Source organism: Hypanus sabinus, chromosome 11 (genome assembly GCF_030144855.1).
Source record: "Hypanus sabinus isolate sHypSab1 chromosome 11, sHypSab1.hap1, whole genome shotgun sequence".
NCBI classification, from domain to species: Eukaryota; Metazoa; Chordata; class Chondrichthyes; order Myliobatiformes; family Dasyatidae; genus Hypanus; species Hypanus sabinus.
The window spans coordinates 34,852,827-34,867,503 of NC_082716.1; the positions used below are offsets into that span (position 1 = coordinate 34,852,827).

General features: G+C 37.0%; 1 protein-coding gene across 1 annotated transcript in view; it reads right to left on the reverse strand.

Moving 5' to 3' along the window:
* hectd3 (HECT domain containing 3) overlaps nt 1-14,677 on the reverse strand; it is a 61,454-nt gene that overhangs the window by 10,755 nt on the left and 36,022 nt on the right. The window contains exons 15-18 of the mRNA XM_059984107.1: nt 6,315-6,434; nt 5,286-5,375; nt 1,384-1,590; nt 872-1,001 (exon numbers count right to left, since the gene is read on the reverse strand). Of these exons, the coding sequence (XP_059840090.1) occupies nt 872-1,001; nt 1,384-1,590; nt 5,286-5,375; nt 6,315-6,434 (547 nt within the window). The remainder of the gene's footprint in view (nt 1-871; nt 1,002-1,383; nt 1,591-5,285; nt 5,376-6,314; nt 6,435-14,677) is intronic.

Consider the following 14,677-nt stretch of genomic DNA (forward strand, 5'->3'; position numbering starts at 1 on the left):
GGGAGAAAGAGAATGGCATTTTTACAGGAGACAGGATAGGAAGAGGTATGGTCAAGATAGCCATGGAAATCAGTAGGCTTATAAAAGATATTGGTGGACAGTTTGTCTCCAGAGATAGAGGTTGAGAAAAAGGAGAGAGGTGTCAGATATGGACCAAGTGAACTTAAGGGCAGGGTGGAAGTTAGAGGCAAAGTTGATAAAATTGATGAGCAACACACACAAAATACTGGAGGAACTCAGCAAGCAGCATCTAGGAACAGAGTACAGTTGACGTGATGAAGTAAACCAATGCAGTCGTCAGAGTAGCACAGAAAGAGTTGGCAAGCGTGATCAGGGAAGGCATTGAAATGGAATGCTCCATATAGCCAACAATAAGGTAGGCATAGGTGCCCTTGGATACATCTTGAGTTTTGAGAAAGTGGGAGGAGCTGAAAGAGAAATTGTTAAGGTTTGTAGGAAGCTGTTGATCAAAGCTGATGTCAGCTGGAAGTAATTTCTGTGCTTCCAGCTGACATCAGGGTAACAACTGAAAGGCATCGTCCTCATTTGTTACATCACGTACCGTACAAAAGACAAAATGGTATACCCCTAAAATGCAACTTCTCCTGAAACTGCAATAATGAATCACCAAATGTACTGTCATAATTGGGCTGTTAAGCAATGGTCAATTTGTGATGGCATCCATTAGAAGCTTCCCAGAAACCCATATTTTGCTATCATGTGGTGTCAAAAAGAAATCTTGTACTTGCAAAGTAGGAACTGAGGTTTCTCTATCATCCTTTTCCAGAACTTAGGCTATTACTCGTTCATCATATTTGGATGTAAAGCAAAAATGGAAAATTAACACAAGACAGGCATTTTTATTACTCACTCAAACGTTTCAGAGCTTCCACTGTAATTTCAGGGTCACCACAGACTTTCTTCTCCAGTTCCTGCCAGGTCAGCAGATCAAGAACAGCTTGAGGAACCACCTTCAGTAAGCCAACCCTCATTGACTGAATCTGAGAGACATGCAAGCACAGGCATCAGTCATCAGTGATTTTATAAGCTATGCCTATTAGGATGCTGATAAAGAAGCCTAACATTTTTAAAGTAAAAATTAATTTAATTCTATCTGCCATGTGCTTGCCATCCAAGGGAAGGGGCAGCAGATCATCATGCTTTCTTCCACAGATCAAGCCAGAGCATATTTTGAATATCCTTCAATAACATTTCCCTTTTATTTTGCACCTCTCAATGGGATGAAACGAGGTTATTTGCATGCATGGAATATGGTCTGTGAGTTAATAAAATACAATTATATGACATTTTTGCCAGCATTTCTATATCTTGTCCCCATCTCTTCCAGTTCATTCCTTTCCTCTGCTATTGTAGTCGGTTTACCTGATCCTTGTTCTCTTCCAGTTTTGCTTTCTGTACCAGCTGAATGAACTCCATCCGATTCTCATATTGAACAATAGTGTTACTGCCATCAGGCTTCAGATCCACAACAGAGTGATCACTCAGTACTGTGGTGTAAGTCAGCTCATTCCCAAATTTAAATTCAAATGTCTCCTTGTCCATCGTTTCCATGGCTTCCAAAAGTTTCACCTGCACAGAAGAAATCAGACAGACTAGTTTCCAAACCATACAAATAATTTATGCAGCCAAGCTCTAGGTAAAATACAAATATTTTAAAGAGGAAAAATAGTCAGTAATACAGTGCTACCATTAATCTGCAGGCACATTATTGCCCTTTAAAAATTCTGATTATCCATACGTTTATCAGATAGCAATGTCCCTTTTCTCTCTCTCTCTCTCTCTCTCTCTGGATTGTCCATACTGATAAGCATCCGTTTCCAGCTCCTCTGACGGCCATATTTTGCTGCTATATGAGGTCAAAAGTAAATCTTGTACTTGGAAATTAAGAGAGGAAGATTTCTGGTTTTCTTCCAGAACCTAGTACATTACTTGTTCATCAAATATGACAGAGAGTAAGCACACATTATCCTTGCTGCATTCTCTTTCACTTTTCATTTCCCACATTCTCAGTATAGCTTTTACATTAGTTTGATCTTCATCTTTTTTCTTATTCCTCTCTGCTTCTCACACTTGCATCACCTTTCCCCTCCTTTTTAGAGCAGTGCAGGGAGCAAAATAATATAAAACTATCAAAATATTTATTAAGTTTGAAGAGGCTACGGAAAGACATCTAAATGGATACATAGCTTTTAAGAAACTGTTAGCTGAACAAAAATTACTACTGCCTTTAGTCGGGGTATAGTACACATTATCCAGATGATACTGATCTCTTCCTCTCTCCTCCTTTAAGACTGTAATTAGAACCTCCCACTTTGATCAAAATTTTATGTTGTAAGTCAGTAAATCCTCCTGAATGATTTGTATCTTACAGGTGCTAAACAAGTGTAAATTATTGTTGAAACTGTCCCAATCCAATTCACATTGATCATCACAGCCAGAGAGAAAAAAAATTAAGATTATTTATACCAACGTGAAAATTCAAAGCAGAGATTCAGAGATAAAATCAGTAACATAGCCGTTGACAAGGATTAGAGCAGACTATGGCAAAGTACTTAATTGCGAAAGGGCTAATAACAGTGGTATCAGGCAGGAACTTGGGACCAATAATTGAGAACTGATATTTTCAGGGAAATGCACAGGTTGTAATGATTACTTGCGTGGGGTCCTGGATAAGTTTGTCCCACTGATACTGGAAACAAACGAGATAAAAGAAGTGGAATATTTAGTCAAGAGGAAGGAAGAAGCATACTTAAGGTTTTGGAAATAAAAACCTGGGATCTTGAGAATTATTAGGTCACCCAGAAGGAATTTAAAGAAGGGGCTCATAAGAGCTAGAAGGACCCAGTGAAATTAGAGAAAACCCCAATGTTCCCAAAGGGAAGTAAAGGAAGAGACTACTCAGAATCAGGTTTATTATCACTAGCAGGTGTCATGAAATTTGGTAACTTAGCAGCAGCAGTTCAATACAATACATAATATAGAAGAAAAAAATAATAAAATAATAAGTAATTACAACATACATATATTGAATAGATTAAAAATCATGCAAAAATATATATATACAAAAGAGATTGTGTTAAAGGGTTCAATGGGGCATTGACAATAATATATATATATTTATTTTATTTTTTATTCAATCCCCTACCAACTACCAAAGAAAAAAGCTGATGGATGACAATGGATAATTAGAAAAAAAAAGATATTCACTTCAGAAGAGAAGATAAAAATATACATAAAAGTCTGTGCACTGTTAAACTTTATAAATTGGCAAAAGTAATTTAGGAAAGATCCCCAAATATCATAAAAAGGTTGTTTCGAATTTAAGACTGAGCAGCGGATCTTATCTAAATTTAAATAAGACATAATATCACGTAGCCATTGGAGATGTGCAGGAGAGGTAGACTCCTTCCATTTAAGCAAGATTGCTCTTCTTGCTAAAAGACAGGTAAGACAATAATATTTTAATTGTCCCTGGCCAAAGGAATGGAATCAGATGACTGGAGGATGTTAAGTATGTTTCATTGTTCAAAAAGGTAATACATACAGACAGACAGACATACTTTATTGATCCCAAGGGAAACTGGGTTTCATTACAGCCACACCAACCGAGAATAGTGTAGAATATAGCAATATAAAACCATAAATAATTAAATAATAATGAGTAAATTATGCCAAGTGGAAATAAGTCCAGGACCAGCCTATTGGCTCAGGGTGTCTGACACTCCGAGGGAGGAGTTGTAAAGTTTGATGGCCACAGGCAGGAATGACCTCCTATGACGCTCAGTGTTGCATCTTGGATAATAGGGATAATCCTGTACATTATAAACCAATGAGTCTTACGTCAGTGGTGAACAAACTACTGGAGAGAACTCTTAATGACAGGATTTACAAGCATTTGGTGAAGCATGGTCTTGTTAGTGATAGTCAGCTTGACTTTGAGTGGCAGGCCATGTCTCATGAGCCTCACTGAGTGTTTTTGAATGCAGCACAAAATAAATTGATGAAGGTAGAGCGGAGGATGTGATAATGGATTTTATCGTTAACTGTTTGACAAGGTTCACCAGAAAATCACGAGTGATAGAAACTTAGCTGGGTGAATTCAAAATTGGTTTGCTCACAAAAGGCAGTGTGATGGAGCATATTCTGCCTGGAGGTTGGTGACCTGTGGTGTTCCTCAGGGATCAGTTCTAGGGTCCCTGCTCTTTGCCATCTGCATAAATAACCTGGATGAGGAAGTGGAGGGGTGGGTTAGTAAGTTTGCAGATGTCACTAGGGTTGGAGGTGTTGTGGATAGTGTAAGAGGTTGTTGTAGGTTACAACAGGATACAGAGTTGGGTGAAATGGCAATAGAGTTCAATCTGTAAAAGTGTGAAGTGATACACTTTGAAAGATGGAAGTTGAAGGCAGAGTACAAGGGTTCTGGCAGATTTCTTAACAGCATAGATGAACAAAGGAATTTTGCGGCCCCAAGTCCATCAAACCCTCAAAATTGCTGTGCATGTTAATAGCGGTTAAGGCGGCATTATGATATGCTGCTCTTCATTGAGTTCAAAAGCCATGATGTAATGTCACAGCTCTATAAAATACTGGTTAGACTGTACTTAAGAAGTGTCATTCTCATTTCTGGTTGCCTCATTGGAGGAAGGTTCTGGAAACTTTAGAGAGGGGATAGACAAGATTTACCAGGATGCTGTCTGGGTTAAATAACATGCCTTATGTGGAGTGAGTTCAGAGTTTTCTCTTTGGGGTGACAGGAGGATGGGAGGGAACTTGATAGAGGTGTACAAGATTATGAAAGGCAAGGAAAGAGTAAACAGCCAGCATGGCAATGACCAATATGAGAGGGCACCCATTTAAGGTGAGTGGAGAAAAGTTAGGGGAGATGTCGAAGGTAGGTTGGGTTATTGGTGCCTGGAATGCTCTGCAGGAGATGGGGGTAGAAGCTGATACCATATGGACATTTAAAAGACTCCTAGATGGCTATATAGATGCAAGATAAATGGAGGGTTACAGGCTGTGTTCGGAGAAGAGGGTTAGACTGATCACAGAGTAGGCATAGTAGTTGGCCGAAGTGCCTGTACCGTTCAACGCTCTACGTTTCAAAATGGACAATGTATGCACATTTGACACTAGAGTTGCAGTGCGTGTTGTGGACTTAAATAGGAGGTTGAAACAGTGCCAAATATATTCATAAAAGCAAGCTTTCAACATCTGCCCCACAGTACTTTGTCTGCACACCAAATTTCAGAATATCAGCAACTCACCAAGACAGAGTCTACTTCAGGAAAGTCCTTGGACCACGTCACCTCCTCACCTGCTAGTTGTTTCCATACAATTCCAGGAAGAGCCAGCACCTGACAAACATACATTATTTGCATTAACCTAGATTAGAAGTGCATTTTCAGGTTTGATCAAGCTGAACTGCAAGCTAAATTCACTCCTGGCAACACAGGAACACTGTGAATTAGTTCATAGTCCACTGGGTACATTGTTGGACACCACTTGTAAATAATTATGTCATGAGTACCCCTGGTCTGTGAAGCAGGTTTAAATCATACTTGAAATTTGAGTTAGCATCAGCTAAAGGATTCAAATCTACATCCCTCTATTTAAGACCGTCCAACATGCCTGTCTATCGAATACAGGTTGATGCCTTCATTCCATTGTTAATGACTGTTTCACCCAACAATTTAGCTGACTCTCTAGCTGGTAGTTATCTTCCCGTTAACCAATCTTCATAATCTTCTAGATCACTTTCTTCATCTGTCCAACTCAGCGCCAGCAACCCCTAGTTTTGGCCCAAACTAGTCTCAATGAACCATGAAGCTCTCTCTTCATTTCATGATCCATTCCAGACACTCTGAAAGGGTGGGTGCCTGTGGAAGAAAGGTCCATCAATATAATTGGCAAATGACTTTATCGTTTTCCAGAAAATGTATTTTCCTGTTTCTTCACCCTTGCCCAGTTATGTAAATCAAAGAACTGCAGATGTTTGAAATCTAAAAATGCAAACAAGAAATAACACAGAACAGACAGCATCTACTGAAAAAACAATCAGTTTAATATTTCAGGTTAAAGTCTTCAACTGAAGCATTAACGCTGTTTAGCTTTCCACAAATGCTGCCCAGCTATTGAATGTTTCCAGCATTTTCTAGTCTTTACGCAATGTGGGAAATGGTATACTTGAAATCATGTTTTAATTTTCCAAAGCTTGCCTTATAATGACAGCACATGTCAAAAATCCTTTGATAAAATGCCAAGGTTTTACTTAGGGAGGAAAAAAAAATGATTACCAGAAGTTCTCGCCCTCGTAATGCCGCTCCCATCAGCTGGCCTATCCATTCAAACTTTCCAAATTCTTTGCAAGATGGGTTAGGAACATACACATCTCTTGCTTCTCCAGTTCTGTTGCCCTAGTGCAAGAATAATAAAGAACAAATGAAACCTGTTTATTTTACCGCCATATTGAACTATCCCAGTTATACACTTGTATGGGTGATCATCAACCATTACCTTCCCAGCTGCCTTTATTTTATGCAACCAAGTCCATACAACAGCACACAGGTCTAATTGGCTTGTTGGACACCAAAGAATTCAAGTTAACACAAAGTACACTGCAGATGCTGTGGTCAAAGCAACACGTACAACATGCTGGAGGAACTCAGCAGATCGGACAGCATCCGTGGAAACAAGCAGTTAACTTTTCAGGCCGAGACCATTCATCAGGGCTGAAGAGGGAGGGGGCAGGGGCTCTATAAAGAAGGTGGGGGAGGGTTGGAAGGAGAAAGCTGGTAGATGCCAGGTGAAAAACCAGTAAGGGGAAAGATCAAGGGGTGGGGGAGGGGAAGCAGGGAAGGGATAGGCAGGAAAGGTGAAGAAGGACTGTAAGGGGAAAGCACAATGGGTAGTAGAAGAAGGCAGAATCCTGAGAGAGGTGATAGGCAGGGAGGAGGAGGCAGAGTGAAACTGGGATGGGGGAAGGGAGAGGAAGGGAATTACCGGAAGTTGGAGAACAATGTTCATGCCAAGGGGCTGGAGACTACCCAGAATTCAAGTTACTATTACTGCAACTGTTCACATTATTTCATAATGTGCTATTTTTGTTGCAAATTTTAACCTATTTAAAACAGTCTTAGGAGAGATGAATATTGGTGCCAATTTCTTACTGTTCTTTGAAAGAAAAAATGCTTTGAGATCTCTCACAACCACCTGAGATGTCACGCTCATGCACCAATACCTATACACATCTAGCTAGTTGAGATCTTAGGTTTGACAAGTACTGCTGAGTACTTGCAGAACACTTCGGGAAATAACATACATTTGAAGACTTCATTTACCAGAGGTGAAGAGAAGGTGCATGGTATGGGAAATGTACTTCCCCCAATCGCAGAGCTCTGCAGAGAGTGGTGTGGACAGCCCAGCGCATCACTAGATGTGAACTTCCCACCATTCAGGATATTTACAAAGACAGGTGTGTAAAAAGGGCCCAAGAGATCATTGGGGACCCGCGTCACCCCAACCACAAACTGTTGCAGCTGCTACCATCCAGGAAGTGGTACCGTAGCATAAAAACCAGGACCAACAGGCTCCAGGACAGCTTCTTCCACCAGGCCATCAGACTGATTAATTCACACTGATACAATTGTATTTCTCTGTTATATTGACTGTTCTGTTGTACATAATATTTATTATAAATTACTATAGCTGCACATTGCACATTTAGATGGAGACGTAAAGATTTTTACTCCTCATGAATATAAAGGATGTAGTAATAAAGGCAATTCAATTCAAATCAGGCACTGGATGAGTAGAGCACATTTCCCCATTTCCACTTTTGGGTGGGCAGTCACTCTTTACCGAGAGACTAAGCTCATGCAGCTCCTCTCTTCATATGCAGACTAAAACACATTTCCAATATTGGACTGTACTTTTTCTTTCTTTCTTTTTTCTTTCTAAATCTTTTTATTAATATTAGTAATATGGACAGAATACAGATGATATATTGATAAAGAAATTACCAACATACACATTCCATTACATATGAAAAAAAACATACATAATAGTTACAATATAAATGAGTTTACCAAGACATAAGCCATAAAATATATGTATGGACATAGTAAATCTAAATATTTCATAATGTATAATATAAAAAAAACAGAAAAAAGAAAGAAAAAAAAACAAAAAAAAATTTATATAATGCAAAACTAACTAATCTAATCTAATAACTATAACTAATAAGTAATATAAAAAAAGAAAAACAAACAAAAGAGAAGGAGAAAAAAAAAGTGGGCTGTTTATAATATCTCACAAAAATAAGTATTCATCAATGCCGTCACTTCCGGTCCTCTCAAAATACATAAGCTAAAAGCTGGGAAATCAAATGTACTTGGCACAGGGTCATATTACATCATATGAAAATGTTGAATAAATGGTCTCCATAACTTTTCAAATTTAATAGAAGTCTCAAAAGTACCACTTCTAATTTTTTCTAAATTTAAACATAACATAGTTTGAGAGAACCAATTAAATACAGTGGGAGGATCAATTTCTTTCCAATTCAACAATATAGATCTTCTAGCCATCAGAGTTAAAAATGCAATCATTCGACGGGCTGAAGAAGATAAATGCTGTGAATCTAACATTGGTAAACCAAAAATTGCGGTAATAGGATGAGGTTGTAAATCAATATTCAAAACCGCAGAAATAATATCAAAAATATCTTTCCAATATTTCTCCAAAAATGAACACGACCAAAACATGTGAGTTAAAGACGCAATTTCAGAATGACATCTATCACAAATAGGACTTATATGAGAGTAAAAATGAGCTAATTTATCCTTGGACATATGGGCCCTATGTACAACCTTAAATTGTATTAGTGAATGTTTGGCACATAACGATGATGTATTAACTAATTGAAGAATTCTATCCCAATTCTCACTAGAAATACTAAAACTAAGCTCTCTTTCCCAATCCTGTTTAGTCTTATAAAGGGGCTCTGAACGTATCTTCATAATTATATTATAAAGTTTTGAAATAAGCCCTTTTTGAAAAGGGTCTAATTCAAATAAACTCTCCAAAGTATCTGAAGGCACAAAATTTGGAAACGTAGAGAGTACAGAACTTAAAAAATGTCTAATCTGTAAATATCTAAAAAAATGAAATCTCGGCAAGTTATATCTGTTGGATAATTGTTCAAAAGACATGAAACAATTATCTAAAAATAAATCAGAAAATCTTAGTAATCCCTTAGTTTTCCAAGCTGAATAAGCTTGATCTATAATGGAAGGGTGAAAAAAACAATTAGATACAATAGGACTATTTAAAACGAATTGAGTCAACCCAAAAAATCTCCGAAATTGAAACCATATACGCAATGTATGTTTAACTATCGGGTTGTCAATTCGTTTCGGCAATTTAGAAAGAGCAAAAGGGAGAGAAGTCCCTAAAATAGAACCCAAAGCATAAGCTGATACCGATTTAGTTTCTAAACTCACCCAACAAGGGCCAAAAGATCCACCCCCATCTTTCAACCAGCATAACAAATATCTAATATTAGCTGCCCAATAGTAAAATCTGAAATTAGGTAATGCTAACCCGCCTTCCTTTTTTGTCTTCTGTAAATATGTTTTACCTAACCTGGGATTTTTATACTGCCATATATATGAAGAAATTTTAGAGTCAACATTAGTAAAAAAAGATTTTGGGATAAAAATTGGTATCGCTTGAAAAATATATAAAAACTTAGGTAAAATAACCATCTTAATAGCATTAATCCTGCCTATTAGAGATAGAGACAAAGGTGACCACTTAGTAAACAAACCTTTAATCTGATCAATTAAGGGTAAAAAATTAAATCCAAACAAATCTTTATGGTTCTTTGTGATTTTGATCCCTAAATAAGTAAAAGAGTCATTAACTAATTTAAAGGGTAAATTTCCATAAATTGGGACCCGTTTATTTAATGGAAACAATTCACTTTTATTAAGATTTAACTTATACCCAGAAAACTCACTAAATTGAGCCAATAATGATAAAACTGCTGGAATGGATTTCTCCGGGTTAGAAATGAATAGTAATAAATCATCTGCATACAAAGATAACTTATGAATATCTGTCCCACGATTAATACCCAAAATATCCTGTGATTGTCTGATGGCAATTGCCAAAGGTTCTAAGGCAATGTTAAATAGTAATGGACTAAGAGGACATCCCTGTCTAGTGCCCCGAAATAGGCGAAAAAAGGGAGATCTTTGATTATTGGTAACCACTGAGGCTACTGGAGTATGATAAATCAATTTAATCCATGATATAAATATCGGACTAAAATTAAACTTCTCCAACACATTAAATAAGTAAGGCCATTCAACTCTGTCAAATGCTTTCTCCGCATCTAATGAAATCACGCATTCTGAAGTATCATGTGAGGGAGTATAAACAATATTCAACAATCTCCTAATGTTAAAAAAAGAATAACGATTTTTAATAAAGCCAGTTTGATCATCTGAAATAATTTTGGGTAATACCTTCTCCAATCTAGATGCCAGTAACTTAGAAAAAATCTTGGAGTCTACATTCAATAAAGATATAGGTCTATAAGAAGCACAATTAGTAGGGTCTTTATCTTTCTTCAATATTAGAGAAATGGAAGCTCTATAAAAAGATTGTGGCAAATTCCCTAATCTAATGGCCTCCTCAAAAACCTTACCTAACCAAGGGGAAAGAGTAGCGGAAAAAAATTTAAAAAATTCAACTGTATAACCATCAGGACCCGGTGCTTTCCCAGAATTCATTGAGGAAATAGCCCCTTTAATTTCTACATCCGTAATAGGAGTATCCAATATCAAAAGATCATCAGATGATAACCTTGGAAAATTTAATTTCCCCAGAAAATCAGACATGGTATTATAATCTTGAGGAAATTCAGATTGATACAGGGAGGTATAGAAATCTTGAAATGCCTTATTTATCTCATCATGATTAACTGTCAGATTCCCATTCTGCTGACCAATCTTAGTGATTTGACGTTTAACCAGAGCATTCTTCAATTGACTAGCTAACAGTTTACCAGATTTATCACTATGTATATAAAAATCAGATTTAGTTTTCATTAATTGATTTTCAATCGAGGATGTAAGTATGTTCCATTTGAAGTTCAACCCTTTGTTTGTAAAGCTCCTTACTAGGAGCAATCAAATATTTCTTATCAATCTCTTTAATTTTATCAACCAATAAAAGAGTTTCCATCTTGATACGTTTCCTCAAACCAACAGAATAAGAAATAATCTGTCCACGTATATAAGCTTTAAAAGTGTCCCAAAGTGTTCCGCAGGAAATATCATCTGTAGAATTAGTTGAGAAGAAGAAGTCGATCTGCTCCTCCATAAATTTAATAAAGTCAGAGTCTTGCAACAAGGTAGAGTCAAATCGCCATTGTCTAGCATTAAAAGCTGTATCCGTAAATTTCATAGAAAGTAATAACGGAGCATGATCAGAGATAGCTATAATATCATAGTTACAACCGATTACGAATGGAATAAAACAAGAGTCTACAAAAAAATAATCAATTCTTGAATAAGAGTGATGAACATGTGAGAAAAAAGAAAACTCTTTGTCATTAGAATGCCGAAATCTCCAAACATCAAAAACTCCATTGTCAGTCAAAAAGGAGTTAATACAAGTGGCCGACTTATTAGGTAAAGTCTGAATAGATAAAGATTTATCCATCAGAGGATTTAAACAACAATTAAAGTCACCACCCATTATTAACTTATATTCGTTTAGATTGGGTAAAGAAGTAAATAAAGACTTAAAAAAGTCAGGACAATCCACATTTGGAGCATAAACATTAACCAAAGCAACCTTTTTATTACAGTAAACCCGTAATTAACAAAAATCTGCCATTCGGATCCGAAAAAATATCATGTTGAACAAATGAAATAGAGGAGTCAATAAAAATTGAAACTCCTTTTACTTTAGCATTCGAATTTGCATGATACTGTTGACCCCGCCAAAATCTAAAAAAACGAAATTTGTCCTCCCTCCTCACATGAGTTTCTTGTACAAAAATGATTTGAGCATTAAGTCTTTGGAATACTTTGAAAATCTTCTTTCGTTTAATTGGATGATTTAAACCATTAGTATTCCAAGACACAAAATTAATGGTCTGAGCCATAATTCTATAATCAACCCTTTGGTATAGAAAGGGTTAACCAACTTATAAACTCATGCACCGAAAGAGGAACAAAAGTAGTGAGAAGACTCGGAAGTGACGACAACACAGACATATTTGAAGTTCAAAAACAGCCCGAATAAAAAAACTAACACAAACTGGTACAAAAAAAATAGAATTAGAAAACAGACCATCCCCCCACCCCCCGAGAAAAAGAGAAAAAGCCAAAATATGACTTAAAAAGAGAAAAAGTAAGACTAATCCTACCCCCATGTCAGCTGAAGAACACTCCATATAAAAAGGATATATATAAAAGAATCACCCCGACTTTAAAAATAAAATCGCTATAATAAAAACCATATTTCTAAGTATAGTTAGTTGTAAAAAGAAAAAAAATATAATCACTAAAAACAATTATAACTCGGGCTCTGGCCCAGACAAAACAAAAAATATTTAAGCTGAGATAAGCGATGCCTTGTCTGGGAGAAACACGAAAAATATAAACATAATTCCATCTTAAACAAAACCAAAAATCTTTTCCAAAAAACCACCATCTTAATCAAGGAAAAATTTACCTTCAAAGAGTTAAAAATATACCTTCGAAGGAACAAAGTTAATAGACAAGTATGTAGTTAAATGATTAAAGTGTATAAGGCAAAACAATTAACATGACGCAAACACACTTTAACTTGAGTATAAAGTGTAGAATGAACCTACACCAATAACCAGATTATAATTCTGGTTTAAGAGATCGAGAACCATCTTATACGATCAGAATCATTCATTTATTAAAGACTGGTGTCTGTAGCAGTAGGGAAGTTCTCCTCCAGATATTTTCTCACTTCTGAAGTTGAAAGGAAAACTTGTCGTGGAGCATTCGACGGAGAAATTCGAAGCTTCGCAGGGTATAGAAGCGCAGGTTTCAGATTTTTCTCATAACATTCAGCCATCAACGGTTTAAAAAGAAGCCTTCTTTTTAAAAGATCTGAACTAAAATCTTCGATCAGGCGGAAGGAAAAATCTTTGATTTTAATCATTCCTAGTCGACGAGCTGCTCTTATAACTTGTTCTTTGTCATGTACATAATGGAACCGGACAATTATCACCGAAGGTTTGTCTGTAACACTCAGTGATCGACGCCGAATTCTATGTGCCCGATCCAATAAAGGAGGGTTATTCGGGAAAATTGTCGGAAACGCTTCTTTTAAAAGTTGAGCAAAATATTTCGAAGGGTCATCTTTTTCTATGCCGTCTGGAAGACCAAGTATACGTACGTTCTGTCTTCTGGAGCGATTCTCAAAATCGTCACTCTTGGCTTTAAGGGCTTCCATCAGCTTAATGGTCGAAATTAAATCCTGTTGCAGTTTTCCAATAGTCAAATCTCGCTTCCGAGCTTCTTCTTGCAGAGACGTAATAAGAGCTTGTTGCTGTTTAATTACTAAATCCGTCTTAACCATGTACTCTTGAAAAGCCTTTATATCTTCTTTAAAAAATTGTTGTAGTTCAGCAAATTTTTGATTCAAAACCTCCATAAACAATTCAAAAGTTAATGGTGTTTGTTGTGTCGGAGCCTGCTTTTTTCCGTTACCATTCGGATTACGTCTGGGATCCCGTCCCTTAGACCTGAGAGACATTTCTGTTTGCATATCATCAAAAGTTCACAACAAACGCTTGGCAGTAAATCCAAAAAAAAAGAATAAAGAAACTTTCGGTATAGGTAAAAATAAGCTGAATAAGGGTGATCAAAGGTTAAAAAAAGTAAAAGTTATGGAGCGAATCCAAAACGGTACTCACTCCATGAGCGTCTCCAGCTGACTCCAGGACTGTACTTTATATTGGTTTTCTTCAGATTTTCTGCATTTTCTTTCTTGTGGCCGATTGGCAGGTAGGTGATCTGTTAATCTTGTGTGTGTAAGAGGGGGATTGGGGGTGTTGATGCTACTGTTGCTGTTCCTTTCTGTGAGTGAAGGCGTCAGGGATTGTTATTGTCTCTGGGGTTTTTTTCTGTGGGGAAGAGGGTGGGGAATTTGGGGTCTGCAAGTTTTGTTTCATTTCTTTTTTGTGCTGGTGGGGGGGGGGTGGAATTGATGTCTTTTCTTTCATTAACTCCCATGGTCTTTCTGTATTTCATGGTTATCTGAAGCAGACGAACACCAGAGTTATACTGTACAAGCACGCTGACAATAAAATGAACCTTTGAACCTCTAGGTGCCTTGTAATTACCGGGAAGGTTTGAAGGACATCAGGAGGTGGGTTCATCACAGTGCACTCAGCCTGTCCTTGAGGCTGGTCCAGTTACGGTCAATGTCTGGTATTATGATGGTTGACCAGAAATGATGCCTTATAAAGCAATAGTCATAGAACAGAAATGGCCACCGATTCCACACTGACCATCGAGTGCCTATATACTGCAATCTCAATTTATTCTCATCTATCCCTCCAGGTTCAACCACTCACCTATATACAAGGAATAATTTAGAT